General features: G+C 44.6%; 1 protein-coding gene across 3 annotated transcripts in view; it reads right to left on the bottom strand.

Annotated features, from left to right (window-relative positions):
• The window catches only part of epha3 (eph receptor A3), a 251,299-nt gene that overhangs the window by 201,458 nt on the left and 23,735 nt on the right, over positions 1-26,106 (bottom strand). For all 3 annotated transcript variants that reach the window (XM_078409603.1, XM_078409605.1, XM_078409604.1), the window contains exons 2-3: positions 23,061-23,125; positions 1,824-2,487 (exon numbers count right to left, since the gene is read on the bottom strand). In XM_078409603.1, coding sequence (XP_078265729.1) covers positions 1,824-2,487; positions 23,061-23,125 — 729 coding nt within the window. The remainder of the gene's footprint in view (positions 1-1,823; positions 2,488-23,060; positions 23,126-26,106) is intronic.

The following is a 26,106-nucleotide window of genomic DNA, read 5'->3' as shown; positions in this document are numbered from 1 at the left end:
TGCATAATTACCCAATACAGTAGCTGTGTGATTTGCTACCTCCACTTTCAAACACAATTATAAAATTGACCTTAGTGTAACTCTTCATTGTAACTCTCCAAAAAATCTGTCCAAGGACAGTTATAATAAACGTCACTTATTTAATCAGGAATGGGAACACGGGTAAAATTTACCAGGTGTCAAAATGGTTATTCTTTGCCTTGCTTTGAGTTAATCTGATACATATGTGGATTGGTGGCTGAAATCCCTTTTCCGCATTGATGTGTCAATACATTGAGTCAGAACCATAGAGAAGGACAGCACGGAAACAGGCCCTATAGCCCTCCGAGTCCATATTGACCTTCAAGCACTCATTGTTGCAATAATCCTACCCTAACCTATTTTATTCTCCCCGTTGGATAGGTAATGAACTAATTATTTTACCTGGGATTCAGAGTAGACATTTATCCTCTGGCATATGTGCATAATAATGGTTCTGTATTGAATTTTGTTCCTGAAATTCAGCCAATGAAAGAGACCTTAACCATTTAGGCTGATACATCACAGATAGACATGATCTGCCTATCTGCACAGTCCATAGATATGAATTTGCATTAAATTTAATTGATGATTATGTGATTTTGGTAAAAATAATAAAATATCAGACAAATTGTCTCTGAAGTTGCTACATAAATGTTTCAAGAGAGATTACCTCAGGATGATGAAGGACAACTTTTAACCAGGTCAAAATATAACCTAATATGAGGTGATTGAAACCTTTATGGATATAATGGCAAGCAGCATTGTAGGTACCATGGACAACACAGTGGCGTAGTGGTAAAGTTGCTGCCTTACAGCGCAGAGACCCGGGTTCGATCCTGACTACGGGAGCTGTCTGTACGGAGTTTGTACGTTCTCCCCATGACCTGCCTGGGCTTTCTCCGAGATCTTTGGTTTCCTCCCACACTCCAAAGATGCACAGGTTTGTAGGTTAATTGGTTTGGTGTAAATGTAAACATGTCCTGAGTGTGTGTAGGATAGTGTTAAACATAGAAACATAGAAAATAGGTGCAGGAGTAGGCCATTCGGCCCTTCGAGCCTGCACCGCCATTCAATATGATCATGGCTGATCATCCAACTCAGAATCCCATACCTGCCTTCTCTCCATACTCCCTGATCCCTTTAGCCACAAGGGCCACATCTAACTCCCTCTTAAATATAGCCAATGAACTGGCCTCAACTACGTTCTGTGGCAGAGAATTCCACAGATTCACCACTCTCTGTGTGAAAAAAAACTTTCTCATCTCGGTCCTAAAAGACTTCCCCCTTATCCTTAAACTGTGATGCGTTGTTAATGTGCAGGTCGGTGCAGTTTTGGTGGGCCGAAAGGCCTGTTTCCGCGCTGTATCTCTAAACTAAAACTCTGAGGACTCAACTCAGATTCTCAAGTATCAATAACACTCCTGTCACTCCTACCCAATGCATTTGTGTCTCACAAAGCCCATTCGTGAATAATGATGATTTTCTGAGACGTGACCTGGAACTACCTCCATAATGTTCTTGCAAAATTAATTTTTTGTTTCCTCTCACCACTCCTGGAATCATTCAACTGATTTAAAAATGCAACCTAAAATACAGCTGGAGGCACTAAAGCAAAACAGGATAGGTGAAGCAGAATGATCCACGACTCCAATGCTTCTGTGCATTAACGCTGCCTTGAAAACAAAAGAGATTCTACAAACGTGTTGAAACTGATAACACAGTTGTTCAGAAACTTTTCAATTTGCTGATGGGGGAGTTTTCCTCCTCCCCCCCCTCCATATTATAACCCAACTAATTGTTACCTTGGCATGTACTTCCTCTTTCTTCATATCCAGCGCTACACAGGCACTTCCCTATTGGCACCAGCCACTCTCCGTCAGTGCTGCAATACATCCTGGGTGGGTCCTCTTCCTTGGAGTGATTAACGCAGGAACCACGCACCTCCACAAGAGACAGGGAGTCTACCCCAGGCACCGTGTCTGGGAACATAGCCAAGTTCCTAGAGATGAAAGGACACTTCTTGAAGAAGACTCGAACTGACACCAAGGCGACACAGGCACCGACATCTTGGAAGGCCAAGTAAAATCCCTTCTTGTATATAGGCCCGACCTCACGGACCTCTGTGTTCAGTTTGAGGATTCGGTCTCCCAGGTCCATCTGAGTGAAACTCTCGTCTGCGGCAATTGTGTCAATCTTTACAAACTGGCTCTCTCTGAACTTGACGTTATGGTCTTCGTCAGACTCCATGTAGTAGAGATTGAACGTTTCCTTACAGGATCCCAGCACCAAGGGGATGCTGTTGCAGTCTCTCAAAGTGAACTTCAGTTCCACATGGACCTTCTGGGCAGAGTTGCGTGGAATCCAATTTGTCCGCAGCCAATTGTTCTGGCTTGCTTCCATCACATTGCATACCTGGTAGGTACGAATTGGTATGTAGTGCTCATCCACTCCGCTGATCTCCTCCCACTGAAAGGAAAGGAAAACAGTGGTAAAATAATAATTAGAGTCATAAAGTCATGGAGCGAGGAAACAGGCCCTTCGGCCCAACACCCACACCGACAGGTGCTGTCTGCACGGTGTTTGTACGTTCACCCCGTGACCGCATGGGTTTTCCCCGGGTGCTCCGGTTTCCTCCCACACTCCAACGATGTACAGGCTTTTAGGTTAATTGGCTTTAGTAAAATTTGGGAATTGTCCGTAGCATGTAAGGTAGTGCTGGTGTACAGGGCTCGCTGGTTGGCACGCACTCAGTGGGCCGAAGGGCCTGTTTCCGTGTTGCACCTCTAAACTAAACTAAACCATTGGAACACCAAGAGAATGCAATCACAAGACTCTAATTTTCAGAATCCTTTCTTGTCTTAATCCTCCTGATATAAAAAACTGTTCAGGAATGTCACTACCAAGTAGAAATCAATAGAAGTTTGCAAACCATTTAATAACGCAATGAGTTCTATGCCATAAGTGGCTGTGTCATCTGGAAGAAAGTCTCACAATGCGTGCAGTGATAATATTGTGTCACTGATTGTATGCTTTAGATTCATTCATGAAATAAATCCCTTTTGTTGACTTTGCTTGATATAAAATGATGGGCAAATGGATCATATTGCAGCAGATGCTTCTCCACTGCAGTTAAATTTGCATTTATCATTTTGCCAATGACTATAAGCAAGCTTCTAATTTTGGAGTTAAATTGGATAAATCTAACAGGTTTACCCCCTGCAATGGTAACAGCTCAGCTCCACAGAACCCTGACATCGCAATGTCAGTTTGAGTGTGATATTCACAGCCATTTCCTTTGAATCAACAAGCAGCATTTTAGGTCCCTTCTATAACCAAGAAAGCATTATCAACAGAGATCACTTTCAGTTAAGTTTAGTTTAGGTTATTGTCATGTGTACCGAGGTACAGTGAAAAGCTTTTGTTGCGTGCTAACCAGTCAGCAGAAAGACTAGACATGAATACAATCGAGCCGTCCACAGTGTACAGATACATGATAAAGGGAATAAAGTTTAGTGCAAGATAATGTCCAGTAAAGTCTGATGAAAGATAGTCTGACGGTCTTCAATGAGGCAGATGGTAGGTCAGGACTGCCCTCTAGTTGTTGGTAGGATGGTTCAGTTGCCTGATAACAACTGGGGTGAAGCTATCCCTGAACCTGGAGTTACGCATTTTCACACTTCTGTACCTCTTGCCTGATGGGAGAGGGGAGAAGAGGGAGTGACTGGGCTGAGACTCATCCTTGATTATGCTGGTGGCCTTGCCGAGGCAACGTGAAATGTAGATGGAGTCAATGGAAGGGAGGTTGGTTTGTGTGATGGTCTGGGCTACGTCCACTGATCAATGAAAGAGATCGCACATCACGCTCCTTTTGAAAGGGAATTCACCTTCACTCCCCTCACTGGCAGAGATTACAGTTCACTTCCCTCACTGATATAGAACGCCCTCACTTTCTTCACGACCGTGGAACATCCCTTCACTCCCCTCTGCCTGTCTGTGGCCACTAATATTTTAGTCTATGTATAACTTACTTCGCTCAATGGGTTAGATTTTGCATGCAGCAGCAAAATGTCAGCCTCTCAGCGATAACTGCTCACGTATCTAATGATGCCTGTGGTGTGAATATTTCCTTTCCTTGTATTCCTTTTGTTCTGTCAGCCAGTGGATCTCTGCTGTCTAAGCCGGCGAAACTGGCAACTGCACTGAAAAACTCAAACAGATCTTCACGCTTCAGATTTTAGAGATACAGTGTAGAAAGTCCATACCAACCAGCAATCACCCCTGCACACTAGCACTGTTCCCACACACAAGGGACAATTTTATATTTTCTTACCGCACCCAATTGAAGGGGTGCAGGTTTGTAGGATAAATGGCTTCGGGTAAAATTGTAAATTGTCCCTTGTGTGCAGGACAGTGCTAGTGTGCGGGGTGGTCGCTGGTCAGTGCCAACTCGGTGGGCCGAAGGGCTTGTTTACGCGCTGTATCTCTAAAGCCTAAAGCAGGCCAGCAACATTTGGAGTCTGTATTTAAAAGCAAACTCTAAATGGTACTGTCCTCTTTCACCAAATTATAACATTCTACACTGTCAGCCGAATCATAATCGTGCCAGCATAATTTGTACTATTTCAGCTGAATGCAGATAAAGAAAGAAAATCCCAGAATCAAAGCATATAAGAAGACCTGCTCCCAGTCCCAGTTAATATTGGGGGAACCACCCACTATGTTGCTTTCAGTAATAGTAATATCTTTCAGTAATAGTTAATGAAAGTAATATCTTTCAGTAATATGTCTATACATCCACTCCTGTATCTCGCTGGCTATTGAGGGGCCTGCAGTACAATCCCATTAATGTTTGCACCTTTATTATTGCCTCAGTGAACAAACCCTCTGGTATGTCTTCTCTGAGATTGAGAATGATCAGCCATGATCACATTGAATGGCGGTGCTGGCTCGAAGGGCCGAATGGCCTCCTGCTGCACCTATTGTCTATTGTCTAGTGTCCATTGTCTGAGCACTGCCCATGGCAGTCTCCCTGATTAGCAGTGCAACTCTTCCACCTCTTTTCTCTCCTTGTCTGAAACATCGAAACCCTGGAACATTGAGCTGCCGGTCGTGCCCCTCTCGCAACCACATCTCTGCAATGACCCACGATATCCCAAGCGCCCAAAGGCCCGTTGGACGGCGGGACCGGGAGGGTGCTGGAGACTTCGGAAGCGAGGAGCAAGGGCCGGTAGGGGGATGAACCGGGATAATGCCTCCAGCACCTTCAATGTCAGCTGCAGGAGGTGGCCCCAGCACACAAGGATGGCCGGGTGAGTAGAGGGACGTTGATTCACGGGAACCGCTCCAATACATTGAGCGCGAGCGCTCTTTGGAAATGGCACCAAAACATGACAGCGACTGCATGTGTAAATATGTGCAAAACGAATAACATTGTGCAGTCGCATATGTGGCAAATAAACCACCTTTGAACTATTGAACACTCCTTGCATTGAAATAAACACACTTCGGCCCATCAGCTCCACCATATTTCTTCACTTCGCCTTCCCTGTCCTTCCTTTGAAACTTACTGACCCTAACGTCTACCTTCCCATCACTCCTTCCATTAGCTGACCTACTACTCTGGTTACAAAAGCTTTTCACTGTATCTCAGTACACGTGACAATAAAAAAAATTAAACTAAACTAAATTCTTGATGGTTGGTTTGCGGCAGTGATGTTAGGGATGTTGATTAGTTTCTCTGAACTGCTTCTTTCCCATGGTCATGAGTTTAGGAACTTGCTTGCATAACTTGCTTGCATCCATAGAAGGGACCTGTTCCTGGTCTACTATGAAACTATGATAGTTTAATTTAAATATACAGTTTACAGGTACAGCACCGAAACGGGCCCTTCAGCCCATCAAGTGCACACCGATCATTGGACACCCGTTCATACTAGTTCAATGTTACCATAACTTCTCATCCACTCCCTACACGCGAAGGACAATTTACAGAGGCCAATTGCATTCAAGAGAGAGCTAGATAGAGCTCTTAAGGATAGCGGAGTCAGGGGGTATGGGGAGAAGGCAGGAACGGGGTACTGATTGAGAATGATCAGCCATGATCACATTGAATGGCGTTGCTGGCTCGAAGGGCCGAATGGCCTCCTCCTGCACCTATTGCCTATTGTCTATAACCTGCAAGCCCGCACGTCTAAGGGATGTGGGAGGAAACCGGAGTACCCGAAGGAAACCCATGCTGTCACAGGGAGAATGTGAAAACTACACACAGACAGCACCCAAGGTCAGGATCGAACCTGGGTCTCTGGCACTACGAGACAGCTGCTCTACCAGCTGCGCCACTGAGCCGCCCTCGTTCCTGCATCGCTTTAAGTTGACCTAAAGAGTTAGGCAGAAGAGGCAAATTCCTAGCCTTAGATACTTCTCGGATCCTTCTATCAGAAAAGCATTTCAATATTTCTACTGTTGTATCAATTTTCAAAATAATGGCTGTTCAGGTCATGTTACATACCTTCAATAAATCTGAATTACTACTGTCTCAGGAGTCTCAAACAACCATCGCGAGTATACATACAAATTATATATTCTGTATTCAGCAAGATCAACATGAAAGAGATGTCTGATTGAAATAAAGTATTTAAAGCATCAATAAAGAAACAATCTGTTTGCAGCAGTATCGTGGTTGTAATCACTTTCTGCATCATCCTATCTGGTGTCCTTTGAGCATTTTCTTCAGCTGGGGATCACTTAGCAAGCTTGACTTTCATCTTCTGGTAATAAAAATTTTAGCCTGTGTTGCATTTGAAAGCAATGCTCAATAAAGAGTCTTCCAGGTGTCAGCAATTATAGGTAGGGTTTAAAAATACTGCACTGAACAGAGCAGAGTGAGACAATTTCCACAGCACTCAGTCACACAAAAATGTTCTTGGTTTCTTAGCTCTGGGTGTTGATTTGGTTGTGTGCACCTACATTATTCAACCTACAAATATACAAGCTCTTTTTTTTTCCATACAAGTTTAGTTTCATTTGGAGATACAGCAAGAAAACAGGACCTTCAGCCCATCGAGTGCACTGACCAGCAATCCCCATGCACAAACACTATCCTACTCGCTAGGGACAATTTACAATGTTGTTACCAAAGCCATTAACCTACGTCTTTGGAATGTAGGAGGAAACCGGAGCACCCGGACAAAACCCAAGCAATGCGGGAACAGGCCGTTCGGCCCACAGAGTCCGCGCCGACCTGCGATCCCCACACACTAACACTATCCGACACACACTAGGGTAATATTTGCAGGTATAACAAGCCAATTAACCTACAAACTTGCACGACCTTGGAGTGTGAGAGGAAACCGGAGATCCCAGAGAATACCCACGTGGTCATGGGGACAACGGACAAACTCTGTAAAGACCGCACTCTGTAGTCAGGATCGGACCCGGGGATCTGGCGCTGTAGGGCAGCAACTCTACCACTGCGCCATCGTGCCGCACTAACTGTAAATACAGTACATTAATACTTCACATAACTTAACCAGCTTACATCTGGGAGTCTTCCAAGTGTTCTCACTATTATGAGAATTCTTGTATTGACATAAGTTGTTTCCCACGGTTAACTCCAGGAGAGGAAGGCACCGGGCCACACAGCTTTCTCCCATCTTAGTATTAGAAAACCCTGGGAGGTAATCTCATAAGCTTCACTAGGTCAGAAATAATAAAACAGTCTCCAAAACTCTCTGACAATCTTCAAAAATAGCACTGGAGGAAAAGAATCCTTAATGAGATTCTGGCAGTATTTGATGGCTGAGGGTACCCCCCAGATTGTCACTTATAAACCAAAAAGATCAAGTCAAGTTAGCTCTTGATTATATTTCTGACATCTTGGCACTGCAAATTCCCATTTTTTTTATTTCAGTGAGTCAAGTCAAGTCAATTTTATTTGTATAGCGCATTTAAAAACAACCCACGTTGACCAAAGTGCTGTACATCAGTTCAGGTACTAAGAAACGAACATACAATGGCACACAAACATAACAGCACATACATAAACAGTTCACAGCGCCCCCTCAGAGGGCCTCAAACGCTAGGGAGTAGAAATAGGTTTTGAGCCTGGACAAAGGAGTCGATGGAGGGGGCAGTTCTGATGGGGAGAGGGATGCTGTTCCACAGTCTCGGAGCTGCAACCTCTGTACTGTACTGGGAGCCGGTGGAGAGAGGCCAGAATCGGGGTGATGTGGTCCCTTTTACGGGTACCTGTCAGGAGTCTCGCTGCGGCGTTTTGGACCAATTGCAGGCGGGACAGGGATGATTGGCTGATTCCAGTGTATAGGGAGTTGCAGTAGGCTAGGCCGGAGGAAATGAATGCGTGATAGTCAGCTAACATCATTTTTATCCTTACTTTATTTCATATCTACCATTCATCACATTTATTGTGGTCACTGAAAATTATATCCAAATTTCTGTCTTCTTATACCCAGCTTTTAATTTAGTTTAGTGTAGTTTAGAGATACAGTGCGGAAACAGGTCCATCGGCCTATCGGGTCCACGCCGACCAGCGATCCCCGCACATTAACACTATCCACACAATTTTTACATTTACCAAGCCAATTTATCTACATTTGCGTTCCTACTTTCTCCTTGGTTACATTCTGCTTTTTAATATATGTAGAAAATATTTGTATATATTCTCCCACAACCTAACGTAGAGCATGCTGAACCTTCTGAATGTGGAAGCAACAGGATATGACGAAACTCAGAATATCTGATGAAAAAAAATGGATCAGGAAAGGTAGGATCCTTAACAAGGGGATTTAAAACCCATTAGGTTCTTCCCTCCATGTCAAGATAACAGTAAATATGTCAAAGATAAATAAAATCAATTATTTGGAAGGTTTTGCTTTTGATAGATTTTCTAAGCCAGGACATCCTCAAGAGTATTGTAAATATAGGAAATCACTTCAAGTTAGTTTACAGGTGGAATTGAATAAGAAGCCACTACTGTTAAATCTCCCTCCTCATCACCTATCCTCACATTTCCTTTCTTCTCAAGAATTGTTTTCATCAAGCCGGGGGACTTTGGACTTTCCCATTCTGCTGTGAGCTTGAAAAACAAGCAAAGAAAGCAGGTGAACGGATGAACTTTTATTTGCTTTTTTTGATTTGCTGTTCAGTTTGTGAAAGCCACATCTCTGAGAACGAAGGGAAGTTTCCATTAAAGTGGATAAAAGCAAAGATAACTCCTTTATTCAAGAGGGGTTGGAAACTGACAGTAGTGACTGCAGGCCAGTTAGTTAACCATTTGTCAGAGGAAAAATGTTACAAGCTTGTTTTGCAGAAATAACCTGTCCTGTGGACAAAGGGTGTAGGAAGGAACTGCAGATGCTGATTTACACCGAAGGTAGGCATAAAATGCTGGAGTAACTCAACGGGACAGGCCGCATCTCTGGATAGAAGGAATGGATGATGTTTTGCAGAGATAAGGAAGTGCAAGGTGTGAAAATGAGATATCAAAGTGGTTGGGGGTCAAGGAAAATGTAAAATAGATCATTATTAGCTAGGAGAAGGTGACAACGAGGCACACAGGGATAAAATTTATTCAGGGTGACAGTCAGACTGGTCGGAGAACTAGGAACGGGGAGTGATGGAGAGAGAGGGAAAGCAAGGGTTACTTGAAGATAGAGGTCAATAGTCATACCGCTGGGGTGCAAGCTGCCCAAATGAAATATGAGGTGCTGTTCCTCCAATTTGCGCTGGGCCTCACTCCGACAATGGAGGCCCAGGCTACACTTCCTTACCTCTGGGTCTCCCTCTCCCTCGACTCTCAGTCTGAAAAAGGGTCTCAACCCGAAACGTCACCCATTCCTTCTATCCATAGATGCTGCATGTCTCATTGAGTTACTCCAGTATTTTGTGTCTATCTTCTGTGGACAAAGGGAACCAATCCATGCACTGCAGAGTACTTATATTTCCAGAAGGCATTTGATAAGATAGTGTATCATAGGTTGTTGTGGAAAATTGTATACTGATGTGGATAAAAGATTGGCTGGTTAACAGGGAACAGATAGAAGGCATAGATTGATCTTTTCCTCGTTGTCAAGCTCTGATGAATAGTGGGCTAATGGGATCAGTGAGAGGGCCTCAACTTAGCTTAGCTTAGAGATACAGTGCAGAAACAGGCCCTTCAGCCCACTGAGTCCACACCGACCAGTCATCTTCGTACATTAGCACTATCCTACACAAAAGGGACAATTTACAATCTTTATTAAAGCCAATTAACCTACAAACCTGTACTTCTTTGGAGTGTGGGAGGAAATCATAGCACCTGGAGAAAACCCATGCGGTCACAGAAAGAACATATAAGCTCCATACAGACACCATCCATAGGCAGGATTCAGTTCTGGAATTGAAAGTCTTGCATAGCTGTATCATGACTTCTGACTCTTACACTCAATGGCCCTGGCAATGAAGGCAAGCATACCATACGTCTTCTTTACCACCCTAATTATTTAGACAAAAAAGGAATCTTGTGAGTGATGAATTTTCAGTTTTCAAACAGGTAAAAAAAAGAGAAAGAAAGAAAAAGAAAAATTTGGATTATTTGCAAGGTCATTTCTCGACTGAGTTCTGCATTTCAGACAGCCAAGTGAAGACTGAAGAATGTACAGTGATACAGTTTTGAAAATCTGGGGTTGAAAAAGTCAAAGGCAGAAACATTGCAAAGTGTCAATTTTAATGAGCGTAGGTTATAGTTTAGAGATACAGTGGAAACAGTCCCTTCGGCCCACCGAGTCTGGACACTACCTTACATACACTGGGAACAATTTACACTGATACCAAGTATACAAACCTAAGCCAATTAACCTACAAACCTGTACGTCTTCGGCGTGTTGGAGGAAACTGAAGATTTCAGAGAAAACCCATGCAGTCACGGGGAGAACGTATAAACTCCGTATGGACAGCACCTATAGTCGGGATCAAACCCAGGTCTCTACTACTGCGCCCCCATAGAGATTGCTAGCTAGGATGGGGTGGTAGAGGTGGAGACTGAATGGTTGTCTGTTGAAGCACTGTGGGCAGAGAGGATTTTCTCTGCACCATGTTACAACAATAAAGGAATGAAAACGCTGCATTCTTTGTACAGCTTGTCAGGTAGTGAATTTGTTATACTCCCCAGAGGGTGCATCTGTGATACTCCTGCAATTGAAAAAACTTCTTCCAAAGAAAGGTAGAGAGCACTGACTACTTCTCAGGGACTTAGAAAAAAGAAATGTGATGGAGACATAAACATAAGGAAGCCTTTTGAAAATACCTGGATGGATACTTCACAGCGGACTTCCTGAAACTGAAGTTAGATAAAAAAAGATAAAACTCTTTTCTCAAGTGTTATTGATAATTAAATCAAACTGTGTCATTTTCAAGAGCAGAGCCCATTAAAGGTGGCCCCCACTGTGTTTTGTATAATATGCAAATACAACTTCTGTTAACTTGTTTTAAGCTAGAATTATATGAAATTATAATGCAGACTTTTTATAGAACACCACTCAAGGTCAAGGATACAGTCCCGTTTTTCCAACCTACCTCATTGTGGAACTGGAACTGTTTTGCTATAATGCTGAGTACCTATATTTTGCACTTGGGTAGTTTTCTCTCCACTCTATCTGTTACACTTGTGTTTGGCTTGATTGTATTCATGTACAGCAAGGACCTGTGGATGTTGGAATCTGGATGGCAAGGGGCCACAGTTTAAGAATAAGGGGTAGGCCATTTAGAACTGAGATGAGGAAAAACTTTTTCAGTCAGAGAGTTGTGAATCTGTGGAATTCTCTGCCTCAGAAGGCAGTGGAGGCCAATTCTCTGAATGCATTCAAGAGAGAGCTAGATAGAGCTCTTAAGGATAGCGGAGTCAGGGGGTATGGGGAGAAGGCAGGAACGGGGTACTGATTGAGAATGATCAGCCATGATCACATTGAATGGCGGTGCTGGCTCGAAGGGCCGAATGGCCTCCTCCTGCACCTATTGTCTATTGTCTATTAAGTAAAAGGGAAAGTGCCAGAGTAATTCTGCAAGGGACATGGATAGGCAACATTTTGGGTTGGGAAACGTCTTCGGTCTGATTATAGTAGGGAGGAGGAAGCTGTAAAAAAAGCCAGATATCTTCTCTAGCCTAATCCCCCCACCCCCCCACCCTACTACCATCAGTCTGACACTTCTTTGGTGGCTGGGGGATTTAAATTCAAGTAATAAATAAGTATTAAATTAAAAAGCTATTATCAGTAATGATTATCACAAAACTACCAGACTGTCGTAAAAAAAAAAAACCCATCTGCTTCACTAATGCCTTTGCTGAAAGCTAATGAGCCTTCGAACCCAATCTGGTCCACACTTGACTCCAGGCTTTGAACAAGGCATCGAGGTCATGAGGTTTAGACACAAAATGCTGGAGTAACTCAGCGGGATGGGCAGCATCTCTGGAAAGAAGGAATGGGTGACGTTTCAGGTCGAGACCCTTCTTCAGAGGTATTTGGGGATGTCAATCCAACTTGTGTAGTCCACATCCCAAGAATGAATATAGAGGAAAGCAAAATGCAGCTTGTAGTTTAGAATTGTACAGCCCTTGCCACCCAGCAAAGATCACTCCCAGGTATCCAAAACAAAACCACACCAATCTGGGGTTTAGTTTGGTTTAGTCTAGTTTAGTTTAGTTTAGTTTAGAGATACAGATCCCCTCACACTAACACTATCCTACACAATCTAGGGACAATTTACAATTTTACCGAAGCCAATTAGCCTACAAACCTGTACATCTTTGAAGTGTGAGAGGAAACAGCAGCTCACGGGGAGAACGTACAAACTCCGTACAGGCAGCACCATAGTCAGGATCGAACCCGGGTCTCTGATGCTGTAAGGCAGCAACTCTACCGCTGCACCACCGTGGCAGCCTGGGGTGTCAAGTAAATTCTTATTACAATTTGGATACAAAATAAGAACAAATACCACAGTGGACACTGACAGGAATATCCAACAGTACAGGCACTGCCATAAATTTTACCACCACTGCTCCAGTGAATAAAATCACTGAATCAATATTCTGGAGTTAAATTAATGAATGGGAAATAGTCAAAGAGTCTTACAGCATGGAAACAGGCCCTTCGGTCCATCTTTCCCACACAGGCCAACATGTCCCATCTACTCTAGTCCCAAATGCCTGTATTTGTCCCATATCCCTCTAAGCCTGTCCTATTCATGTACCTTTCTAAATGTTTCTTAAACGTTGCGATAATACCTGCTTCAACTACCTCCTCCGGCAGCTCGTTCCATACACCCACCATCGTTTGCGTGAGAACGTTGCCCCTCAGGTTCCTATTAAATCTTTCCCCCCTCGCCTTAAACCCATGTCCTCTGGTTCTCAATTTCCCTAACCTGGGCAAGAGACTCCGTGCGTCTACCCGATCCATTCCTCTCATGATAGTTTTGCTTAATTAAATTAGCAGATTTCTAAGCAGGGCATTTTTAAGTAGGGGGGGATATATAGGGGGAGGGGGGGGGGAGGGAGAGGAAGAGGGAATATGTTTTATTGTTGGTCAAACCACTTGATCTCTGTGACACGCCTTCTCCGATAGAGAAACATTTCAAGCTTTCTGCAAATGGTTGCTATAGCAAAACCATTTTCGTAAAGGCCCGGCGACGAACCACCCAGGGAGTACCTTTGAGAACTCACATCAACCCTTCTGTGTCACTTTACAATTACTGGTAATCTTAAACAAATGGACAGGGTTAACCACAGAGAAAAAGAGATGTAATTATTGTGATAAAGGGTTTCCTCTTTGTCCACTGAGATAATGGGCCCCGGTTCACCATGTGCCTCTTTTGTCAGGCAGCTTTGACTGGGAAGGCAGTGAGCGAAGTTAAACTGCGTGCGTTTCTCAAACCAGTTGGCCGCCACCTGCCACCTTATCCCAGCGTGTACTCCTGACTCAGTTTGACAGTCTGTCCTCAACAGCGCCGTTTAGAACACAGCAATGTCTCATTACGTGTGGTTACAGGCAAGTGAGGCGCGGGGCAATGGCAACACAAAAAAAAAAAGAGGTAATTAAAAGCAGGCATTTGCCATCAAGTGAGCTTTGCCAAGCTCCCATGAGAATACTGGGGAGGCAGAGCCTGGTTCTGACAGGTTGGCCTTTATTTTGAGTTCACTGCCTGCTAAGCAATTGCAGAGCACATTTGTCCCAATTGAAGTGGGGAGTGTCATTACTGGCTGTCGGTGACCCACTAGTTCATTGGCTCATAAATGATAGCAGCAGAATTAGGCCGCTCGACGCATCAAGTCTACTCCACCATTCAATCATGGCTGGTCTACCTCTCCCTCTCAACCCCATTCTCCTGCCTTCTCCCCATAATAGAAACATAGAAACATAGAAAATAGGTGCGGGAGTAGGCCATTCGGCCCTTCGAACCTGCACCGCCATTCAATATGATCATGGCTGATCATCATCCAGCTCAGTAACCTGTACCTGCCTTCTCTCCATACCCCCTGATCCCTTTAGCCACAAGGGCCACATCTAACTCCCTCTTAAATATAGCCAATGAACTGGCCTCAACTACCTTCTGTGGCAGAGAATTCCACAGACTCACCACTCTCTGTGTGAAGAAATGTTTTCTCATCTCGGTCCTAAAAGACTTCCCCCTTATCCTTAAGCTGTGACCCCTGGTTCTGGACTTCCCCAACATCGGGAACAATCTTCCCGCATCTAGCCTCTCCAACCCCTTAAGAATTTTATATGTTTCAATAAGATCCCCCCTCAGTCTTCTAAATTCCAGCGAGTATAAGCCTAGTCTATCCAGTCTTTCTTCATATGAAAGTCCTGCCATCCCAGGGATCAATCTGGTGAACCTTCTCTGTACTCCCTCTAAGGCTAGAATAATCCCTGACACTCGTATTAACCAAGAATCTATCCATCTCTGCCTAAAAAATATCCATTGACATGGCTTCCACAGTCTTCTGTGGCAAAGAATTCCATAGATTCACCACCCTTACAAAGCATGTGGAGGTTAAATCTGGTGAGTGTGTGGCTCAGACATGGCAGAGTTCAATGAGACGCTCCCACTCTGCAGGATGAATTTGCCATAGTCAACAGGCAAAATGTGTACTCGGATCCATTAATCTGCTTGCACGGCACAGGCGACTGTGGCCCAACAGCTGGCAGCAGAGGGCATAGAGTCATATAGTTATACAGAGTGGAAACAGGCCCTTCAGCCCAACTTTCTCACACCGACCATTGATCCCCATCTACACTCGTCCCACCTGCCTGCTTTTGGCCCATATCCCTCTAAACCTGTTTTTTAAATGTTGCCATAGTACCTGTCTCAATTACCTCTTCTGGCAGCTCGTTCCATACACCGACCACCATTTGCGTGAAAACGTTACCCATCAGGTTCCCATTAAATTTAACCCCCCTCACCTTAAACCTATGTCCTCTGGTTCTCGATTCCCCTACTCTGGGCAAAAGACTCTGTTCGTTTACCCAATCTATTCTTCTCATGATTTTGTACACTTCTATAAGATCACCCCTCATCCTCCTGCACTACAAGGAAGAAAGTCTTAGCCTGCTCAACCTCTCCCTACAGGTCAGGCCCTCGAGTCCTGGCAACATCCTGGTAAATTTTCTCCAAACCCTTTCAAGCTTGACAACATCTTTCCAATAACATGGTAACCAAAACAAAACTTCTCTAAATAAACACAATATTCCACATGAACACAATACTCTAAATCCAGACAGATAAGACTTTCACCAGTCTTCTCAATTGAGGAGGAGGGAGGAGGGAAGTTTGGAATGTCTTATCCCAGGAGAGAGCTTGTAGCCAGCAGCTAGAGATTGGAGACAGGGTCGTGGAGAAAGTAGAGGGAGAACCAAAGAGGAGAGATACAAACTTCAGATTGGAGATGAGAAGGAAAACAATGAAACTGAGATGAAAGAAATTGGACAGAGAGGGTGCATTTTCTTCTGAAAGGAGAAACTGGGGGGAAAAAAATTCATAAGGCTTAGAGCCCCTCCCTTCCCCTCTGACCCATTGGATGTATTTATGTATCATGACTTTTCAGCTCACTCAAGTGTAGAAGCAGCATACGTCACTCATCAGTGTATACATGGTGACACTGGAAACATTGGACAAGGTGAGAAAGATGTTTGAATTTGGCTTTGAGCGATCCCAGCCCTAAATCCCAACAAATTAATCCACCTTGTATATTTCAGTGGCAAAGTTGGGAAAAATGTGAACCATTGGAAAGGTGCAATTAACGGGGAAGGTGTAGAGAATTGTATCTGCAAATGAATCCTCTTAAGAAAATATTGTTTAGTGTATAAGCTTATTATATCCAATGCCCTACTTTGACAGGGAGACTAGTACAAATGCTAATGTCAAACTATCTTTTCAATCTTCATAAGTTCATAAGTTCCAGTAGCAGAATTAGGCCATTCGGCCCATCAAGTCTACTCCGCCATTCAATGAATGCTGTTCTATCTTCCCCTCTCAATCCCATTATCCTGCTTTCTCACCATAGCCCCTGACACCTATACCAATCAAGATTATATCAATCTCCACCTTAAAAATATCCATTGACAGCCTCCACAGCCTTCTGTGGCAATGAATTCCACAGATTCACCACCCTTTGACTAAAGAGGTAGGTGAATCTTCCTCACAACAGTAATTCACCTCACCTCCAACAAGCTTCCGGCTACGATTATGTTAATTCACAGGCCAAGCAGGAAACACTTCGAGTTTCATTGCCTCTGCTCTAGAACCAAGATCACATCAACTTCAGTCATCAAGTTATCGTATGCAGGATACACCTGAATACACGCATACCCAGGGACCAAATTCCAGACCATGACTAAGTTGCTCATTAAAGATGTCAATGGGATCACCTTTGATTCACCCTGAACATCCAGGAGACAAAAGCTGTCAACATCCCACGATAGCGCCCCCTGCTGTAGCAGTCTATTTTAACTGAAGTACATAGCTTTCATGCATGGAGAACAATGAAATCTAAGTGGCAATGTAGTTTGCAATGTAGTGTTGTTACCTTCTCCTCATCCCACCTCTCCACCCCAATGTTCATTGCCCTTTATCCCGCACAATACTCGTACAATCCAGTGCATAATTGGCTGAATTGGTTCCGCAATTCAAAAGGACAGGGAACATAAAGAGTTCATAGAACATTTTCACTCCCGGATATTATTAATCAACAATTCCCAAGTCTTTCAGTTTAATTACTAAAACAATTTAGATGTCTCTTCACATCTTAAAAACACACCCGTTATTTTAGCACGCAGTAAAATGAGTGGGACAATAAAGAGAACACAGTTTGAAGATATTTGCTCACCACATTATCACCACAGGGAAAGCAGAGAAAAAAAATCTAATAAAGTCGATATTCCATTTAGCTCACCTGTCTTAATTGTTGCACTAATAGTTTAAAACGATCCATAAACATTGCTGAGTTGGAAGCTGGTGTGCCACAGGGATGTGGTGCTAAGTGAATCTGAGTAACCTTTCAGCCACCTTCTGCAACTGTTGTACTGATTTTAGACTTAAGACTTAAGAGACACAGCGCGTAAACAGGCCCTTCAGCTCACCGAGTCCGTGCCGACCAGCGATCACACTGTACACTAACACCATCCTACACACTAGGGACATTTTACAATTTTACCAAAGCCAATTAGCCTACAACCCTGTACGTCTTCGGAGTGTGGGAGGAAAACGGAGCACCCGGAGAAAGCCAACATGGTCACAGGGAGACCTGCACAGTCAGACAAAGGGACCTGACTTGAAATCTATGTTCTCCAGAGATGCTGCCTAACCTAACTAGTGTTGGACTAGTATTTCTAAACGAACCTATTCGGTGACATGTTGAATCTCTTTAAACTCTAAGTAGAGGAGTTGTAGGGTTGCCAACTTCCACACTCCCAAATAAGGGACAAAGGGTGACGTTACCGCCCTGCGCCCCACGTGACCTCACACAGCCAGCGGCCACATGCTCCCGTTCCACCAATGGCGGCCGCCCAGGCCGGGAGGCGGGTAGCGATGCAACCTTCGTTAGGCCGCGCCCAGGCCTACACTGTCCGGGACTACAACGGTCCCCGAGCTATAATGTCCGGGCCTACAGTGTCCGGGCCTACAGTGTCCGGGCCTACAGTGTCCGGGCCTACAGCGCTGCTCGGGCCTATTACGGGACAAGGGCGGTCCCGTATGGGACAAACCAATTTAGCCCAAAATACGGGATGTCCCGGCTAATATGGGACAGTTGGCAACCCTAAGGAGTTGGCAGACCTTCTTAATACATCTATGTGTTGGGCCCAGGATAGGCCATCCAAGATATTAACAGCCAGGAACTTGAAGCTGCTAAATCTAACCACTGCCGACCCACCATTTCCACGCTGGGATAAAGGTTCTGACTGCCTACCCTGTCTATGCCTGTCATATTTACCCCTATCAAGTCTCTCTTCAAACTCTGATGCTCCAGAGAAATAACTTCCCAGCTAGATATAAAAAAGCCTCATAACACTGTCTGGAAGAAAAATAGAGATGCTCTGGCCGATATTCATTTCTCAACCACCAGAGTAAACACAAACCATCCAGTCATTATGTCATTGCTGTTTATGAACACTTACCGTTTGTACATTTTCAGCTTCATTTTCCACAGTGGAACCGTCATTACACTTTGCACATTCTTCATTAAATTTCAATTGCTCTTGGGGTTTTTAAGTTGTAAAATTCCCTGAATATGTCCTGTTTTTTTCTTATTGGCCTTTTTACCTTGCCAAAACATATCCATTGATTTAACGGCTCAATGTTCTCAAATATAACGCCCTTCTTCTTGACAATTGATATTATTTGTTATTACTATAACTGGCAGCAGGAATTGCAAAAACTCCAATAGGAAGTGTGTGCTCGCCACTTGAAACAACTGGCTGTGCCACCACAAGCTAGATTCATCATCATAAGAGAATGGTCTTTATTTGAGTTTAGTTTAGTTTAGAGATACGGTGTGGAAACAGGCCCTTCGGCCCACCGAGTCCACGCCGATCAGCAATCCACCGTATACGAGTTCAATCCTTCACACTAGGGACAATTTACAGAAGCCAAGTGACCTACAAACCTGCACGCCTTTGGAGAGTGGGAACAAACTGGAGCATGCGGAGAAAGTCCACGCCATCACAGGGAGAACGTACAAACTCTGTATCGACAACATCTGTAGTCAGGATCGAACCCGGGTCAGTGGCACTGTAAGGCAGCAACCCCACCGCTGCGCCACTGTGAGGCGCGATCAAATCAAGGGTTTGATTTAAATTATTCTTCAAAGCATAACTGAAAGGCAAGTGCCTGAAAGTGAAAGCAGTGGAATCATAAATGATCCTAGAAATCCACCCTAAAGCCTGAATCATTCCGTTATTGGACTCCAGAGTAACTGCACATCAGTCGGTGCTGAGTAAGCTGACGGAGTTGTTAAGCAAAGTGAATTAGGAGGTTTCTCTGAGCACCAGTCTGCTTTGAAAATGATGGCATCTTTTAAGTATCATGAGATGCTCCCTCAGACACAAGAAAGCTAGACTTCAATCATTTGTTAATATCCACAGCACCATTTGCTAAATGGAAATAATTTTCATATTGGTGGAAGGCTGTTCATCTTAAGTGAGGCTTGAAAAGACTAAAAAAACTAAAATAACATCGCTTGCTGGGACTTTCTGATCAAGACTAGCAACTGAACAAAATCTCGGTAAATCAAGGTGTGCATGAAAAAGATGAGTGCGATTGGTTTGAAAGATAGTGGGATATCAGAAGAATGTGTAAAATTGTTTTGAAAAGAAACACTGTAAGAGAAAAGATAATTGGGTGGCGTGGTGGTGCAGCAGTAGAGTTGCTGCCTTGCAGTACCAGAGACCTGGGCTCCATCCTGACTACGGGTGCTGCCTGTACGGAGTTTGTACGTTCTCCATGTGACCACATGGGTTTTCTTCCACACTCCAAAGATTAATTGGCTTTGGTAAAAATTGTAAATGATCACAGTAGGACAGTGCTACTGTATGGGAATCGCTGGTCGGCGCAGACTCGATGGACTGAAGGGGCTGTTTTCCCTTGCTGTAATCTAAACTACAGTGCAGAGGCCCAGAGGAAACGCACCGCGCGCAAGGCCCAGGCTACCTCCACTTCCACTTGTGTCCTACGTGTGGGCATGCCTTCCGGGCCCGGATTTGCCTCACTTCCAGACCCACAGTCACCAATCCTCCAACTGAAAGTGAAGTCATGGTCATCTTCGAACCCGAAGGACGAACAACAATCTAAACTTAACTAAAATAATAAAAATTAAAACCAACAGGATTTCTTTATTTTACTGTAATTGAACTGCAGATTAACCGAATACCAGTAAATGCAGAATAAACTGACTGAACTGTTACGTAAAATGAGTTACGGGGTTAATCTTAGTGCCAGTCCACATTGGAAATGATGGCACTTTAGATAGAACACCTGGTTAAGGATGCTGCAACAACAACCTCTCACTCAACATCAACAAAACCAAGGAACTAATCCTTAGCTTCGGAAAGGAGAAGTCAGGAAACCACGCACCATTTTTCATTGTGGGTCAGTGGTGGAGTTAACAGCTTCAAATTCCTGGGCTTTAACATCTCAGAATGACCTATTCTGGACACTGCACAAAGATGTAATCAACAAGAAGGCATGCCGGCGCCTCACCTTTCATAGAAGTTTAAAGAGATTTGCCGTGGGCGTAACGATAGAGTAACGACGGCGAGAGATGGTGTAACGATAGAGTTGCTGTCTTACAGTGCCGGAGACCCGGGTTTGATCCTGACTACGGGCGCTGTCTGTACGGAATTTGTATGCTCTCCTCCTGACCGCGTGGGATTTCCCTGCACTGCCCGGTTCCCTCCCACATTCCAAAGACTCACAGGTTTGGAGGTTAATCTGGCTTCTGAAAATGTTAAATAGTCCCTAGTGTGTAGGGTAGTGTTAGTGTGTGGGGATCACTGGTCGATGCGGACTCGGTGGGTCAAAGGGCCTGTTTCCGTGCTGTATCCCTAAACTAAAACTAGACTAAAGATGCAGCATATCACCGAATACTCTCACAAACTTCTACTGATGTACTGTAGAAAGTATCTTGGCCAGTTGCGTCATGGCCTAGTACGGCAATTCCAGCACATAGCGATGCACAAGACCATGGGCTTAGCCACCATGGTCTACCATGGGCACAGCTCTCCCCACTATTGAAAGCATCTTCAGGGAGGCAGCATCTAAGATCAAGGATCCCATGGCACTAAATACAAGTCCATCGTGGTGCAAGAGGTGGTCCATTGTGTTCCATTGTTGCGGCAGAGTTAGGGTTGTGCGGGTTGGTTCAAGAACTTGATAGTTATAGGAAAATGGCTGTTCCTGAGCCTGGTGGTGTGGGATTGTGGCAGCAAGAAGAGGGAACGAAGCCTGAAGTCCCACACCACCAGGCTCAGGAACAGCCATTTTCCTATAACTTTCAAGTTTAGTTTAGTTTAGAGATAGAGCACAGAAACAGGCCCTTCGGCCCACCGAGTCCACGCCGACCAGCAATCCCCACATATTAACACTACCCTAGACACACTAGGGACAACTTACACATACACCAAGCCAATTAACCTACAAAACTGTACAATTCTGGAGTGTGGAAGGAAACCGGGGAGCACAGGGAAAACCCAAGCAGGTCACGGGGAGAACGTACAAACTCTGTACACACAGCACCCGTAGTCAGGATCGAACCCAGGTCTCCGGCGCTGCAAGCGCTGTAAGGCAGCAACACTATCGCTGCGCCACCGTGCCGCCCAACCCGCACAACCCAAACTCTACCTCAACAATGGAACACTATGGACCACCTCTCGCGCTACCATGGATTTGTTTTTAGTGCATAAATTGTGTTTTGCACAAATAACTTGCTATTTGCACACTTTCTTTCTTTTTTATTGTATTGCAGAATTTATGTGTAATCTATGTACATTTTTTCTTTTGTATGTTGTTTGTGTCTATGTGCCTTAAAAGCTGCTGCGAGCAAGATTCTCCTTGTACCTGTACCTCACCGTGCTTGTGAATATGACGGGAAACTCGACCTGACTTGGCCTATTGGGATGGTGAGCACGGTTGCCATTGTATAGAAGGCTAATCTTGGAGACAGGGAAAAGAGAGAGATCGGAGGGCAAGAGCAGTGACTGGGATAACAGAGTTTGAGTCTAGTTTACTGTCACATGCACCTGTCTGAAGAATGGTCCCAACCCGAAACGCCACCAGTCCACGTTCTACAGAGATGCTGCCTGACTCGCTGAGTTACTTCAGCACTTTGTGTTTCTCCTTGAACTTCAGGTTTATTGAGAGGAAGATGGACACAAAATGGACACAAAAGCAACATCTCTGGAGAAAAGGAATAGGTGAAGTTTTGGATCGAGACCCTTCTTCAGTCTGAGAGTCGGTTTCCCTCTCTCTTGACTCTCAGTCCGATAAAGGGTCTCGACCCGAAACATCACCTATTCCTTTTCTCCAGAGATGATGCCTGACCCATTGAGATACTCCAGCATTTTGTGTCGATCTTCGGTGTAAAACAGCATCTGCAGTTTCATCCTCCTACATTATTGAGAGGAAGACCTATTCATCAATGATCAAACAGCATTTTACCCCAAATTGTTGGCAATCCTCATGATTCTGGTAACTGATCTGCAACTTTGATTTATGATTGAATCAAGTGTTGGCAGAAATTAAAGAAAAACAGTCCAAAGTCAGGGAAATGCTACTAATAGTTTGATATAAGTTTTTTAAAGGGTTAATATTCAAGGTCATTAAACCTTGACTTGACAAATCAGTTCTAAACAGTAAAATTTTCACGGCTCTTTTCTATTACATTAATCCCAAACTCCCAAAACTAAATCCATAATTCAGTGAAAATTAGAACTCGAGTTGTGGGAATTAAAATCATTAGTTACGTTTAAGCATTTTGAAGAGAGTTGTTCTGAACTTACCCCATGTACAGGATAGGATATCCAACCCAGCTCGCCTTGTACTGTTTTAGAATCCAGAAGATTAACTGTGGAAACAAATAACAGCCGATAAGCAAGAAAGCCTCACATTTCCTCGGAATTCACTTTCTTCAAAAGATTGGTTCATGAGAGATATTAAAGACATAAATATCCAAATGAATCTTCATCTGATCTTAGGGGCAGCACGGTTGTGCGGCGGTAGAGTTGCTGCATTACAGCGCCAGATACCCGGGTTCGATCCTGACTACAGGTGCTGTCTACACGGAGTTGTTACGGTCTCCCGGTGACCGTGTAGGTTTTCTCTGGGTGCTCCGGTTTCCTCCCACATTCCATAGACGTACAGGTTTGTAGGTTAATTGGCTTTGGTAAAAATTGTAAATTGTCCCTAGTGTGTAGGATTGGGCTAGTGTATGGGGATCGTTGGTCGGTGTGGACTCGGTGGGCTGAAGGGCCTGTTTCCGCACTGTATCTCTAAACTAAACTAAACTAATCTGAGTGCTGAATTCTCAAAGTATCAAGTCACCCGACTCTTCCCCGCGGGATCAATTTTTAACTGAAGTCCCAAACCTAGTGTATATCTATGCATGGAATACAGTCAAAAAATATATCAATGTATTGTAAACCAAACCTTTTGGGCCCAAACCGCTCCTGCATTGGTCCAGCACCCTCTCCACCCCCACACCCCCTCCCCCTCCCCGTCCCACTCAACCCCCCTTATCCCTCCCTCCCTCCTCCCCTCCCCCCACTCACCCACTTGATCCCCCCTCAACCCCCCTCCTCCCCTCCCCCCTTCAACCACTCGCACTCCATCCCTCCTCAACCCACCTTATCCCACCCCCTTCCCTCTCCTCCCTTACCTTCCCCCCTCCCCCACCTTCCCCTCACCCCTTCCCACTTCCCCCCATCCCCCTCCCCTTCCCCCCTCTTTCTCTCCTTCCCCTTCTTCTCCTCCCCCCCCCCAACCCCACACTCACCCACACCATCCCCCCTCAACCCCCCTTATATAGTCAGTGATGGTACAGGGCGCTGGGGCCGGGCGAGAGCGGGGACTACACCTCCCGGCGGGCAGCGCCGTGGCGGGAGGCGCACACAAGATGGCGGAGTGGGAGGGGGAGGAGAAGAAGAAGAGCGGCCACAGTGTGTGTGTGTGTGGGGGGGGGCTCTGCCCGCTGGGTGTTGTAGTCCAGTGATGGTCCGGGGCGCTGGGGCCGGGCGGGAATGGGGACTACATCTCCAGGTGGGCAGTGCTGCGCACACACACACAAACACAAACCTCTCGGCGAACGGTGGCAAACGGCGGCGACCGCCATCATATTGGACCCTCTGCTGCTGTGCTGCACCATGGGAGGAAGGTCAGGCGCGGGGCATGCCAGGAGGGGCGCCGGTGTTCCCGGCGGGAGGGGAGCGCATTTATGAAAGTCAGCGGCAGCTCGTCGGCTCAGTAGCCCCCCCTCCCTCATGGGCCGCCACTCCAGTCACTCTGGCGGGTCCCACCCCCGGCGGTCATCGTGCGCCCCCCCTTCCTCATTGGCCGCCACTCCCGTCACTGGAGGGGTCCCATTGTGACGTCGAATGCTGAACACGGCTAGCGTAAGTTTAAAATGTCATCTTTTAACTTTAAAATGTCTATAACTTTAAATATATATGACCAATTTGAATGAAACTTTCATTAAGGTGACCCCAGGAGAATGGTGAGTAAGGGGGGCCTAAAATTGTCGTGCTATCGTGTGATGGGGGCACAAAAATAAGGCAAGAACAAACAAACAAACAGAGAGTTTAAGTAATATATATAGATAATATTGTAGGATTTTGTGTGAGGTTTGATCATAAACCCCAGAGAATGATAATGTTCAAAATGAAAAAGCAAGCATAGGCTAACTGAGCATTACTGTGTGCCAGGATTTCCTTTAGATGTAATTGCCCTAATCTTAAATTAACTGTTGAACATGCTTGTCATATTTTAATAGTTATATTGTCTAAAATTATGCACTACAGTTGAATCCTTTATAAATACACAACTAATCTATCATGAAATGATGTGCTTAACTCACAATGAGTGCAACATATTGTGCCAATTAAACAAAATAATTCCCAATCTGCCCAAGACTAAGGGTCTTAATCATAAGCCTCACAAGCTCGGGCACCTATAAATATGCTCTACAAGCATCCAGGAGTATAATTTTAGAATGTTTGCAATTATATAGCAATTCAGTAGAATGCACTTTCACTGTGTAACACACCAGCATTACACTGTGCAGTACAAAAGAATTAATAATTATTTAAAATCTTACCAAATTTTTTGATGACCCCGTACAGTTTTATAATCAAATGATTACTTTTGAGGTTCAATCAGTTTTGTTACATAGTCAAACACAGTAAGGTGGGACAAACATCAAATAAATAAATGACTGATGCTGCTGCATGTGGGAAGATGTGTGTGGTCTGGTCAACCTGAGGAGTACCTTCAGTAGCAGACTGGTTCCACCAAGATGCAGAACAGAACACCACAGGAAATCCTTTTTCCCTGTGGCTATCAAATTGTACAACTCCTTCCCCTTCTGTCGTGGGGCAGACTAATTTCCCTCACCCCCCCCCCCCCCCCCCCCACCCTTTGTCCCCGCCCCTCATCCCCCAATCTTTGCACATCCCCAATCCTTTCCACTTATCATTTTAATTTCATGTTTCATATATCTTGTTGTGTTTTATCATTGTTGGCCTGCCAATATCCCTTCTGGGATAAATAAAGCTCTATCGTATCGTATCGCATCGCATTGCATTGTATCATATCGTATCGCATTGTATTGCATTGTATCGTATTGTAACAAGCTTCTTATTGGGACGTGAGATCAGTCCGGTACATAGATTACGCCTATCCTTCAGTAAAAAGTTTTCTGCACCTGTATTTCCAGCAGGTTCACATCCTAGTTTAACTGGATGCACATGGGCAGAATAATGAAAATATCAACCACACAAGGGTAGAGGTAGAGTTGCTGCCTTACAGCACCAGAGACCCGGGTTCAATCCTGAC

The sequence above is a fragment of the Rhinoraja longicauda genome, chromosome 12 (assembly GCF_053455715.1).
Source record: "Rhinoraja longicauda isolate Sanriku21f chromosome 12, sRhiLon1.1, whole genome shotgun sequence".
Classification (NCBI taxonomy): domain Eukaryota; kingdom Metazoa; phylum Chordata; class Chondrichthyes; order Rajiformes; family Arhynchobatidae; genus Rhinoraja; species Rhinoraja longicauda.
Note: the sequence above shows the minus strand (reverse complement) of the source record. Positions and strands in the feature narration are given on the sequence as shown.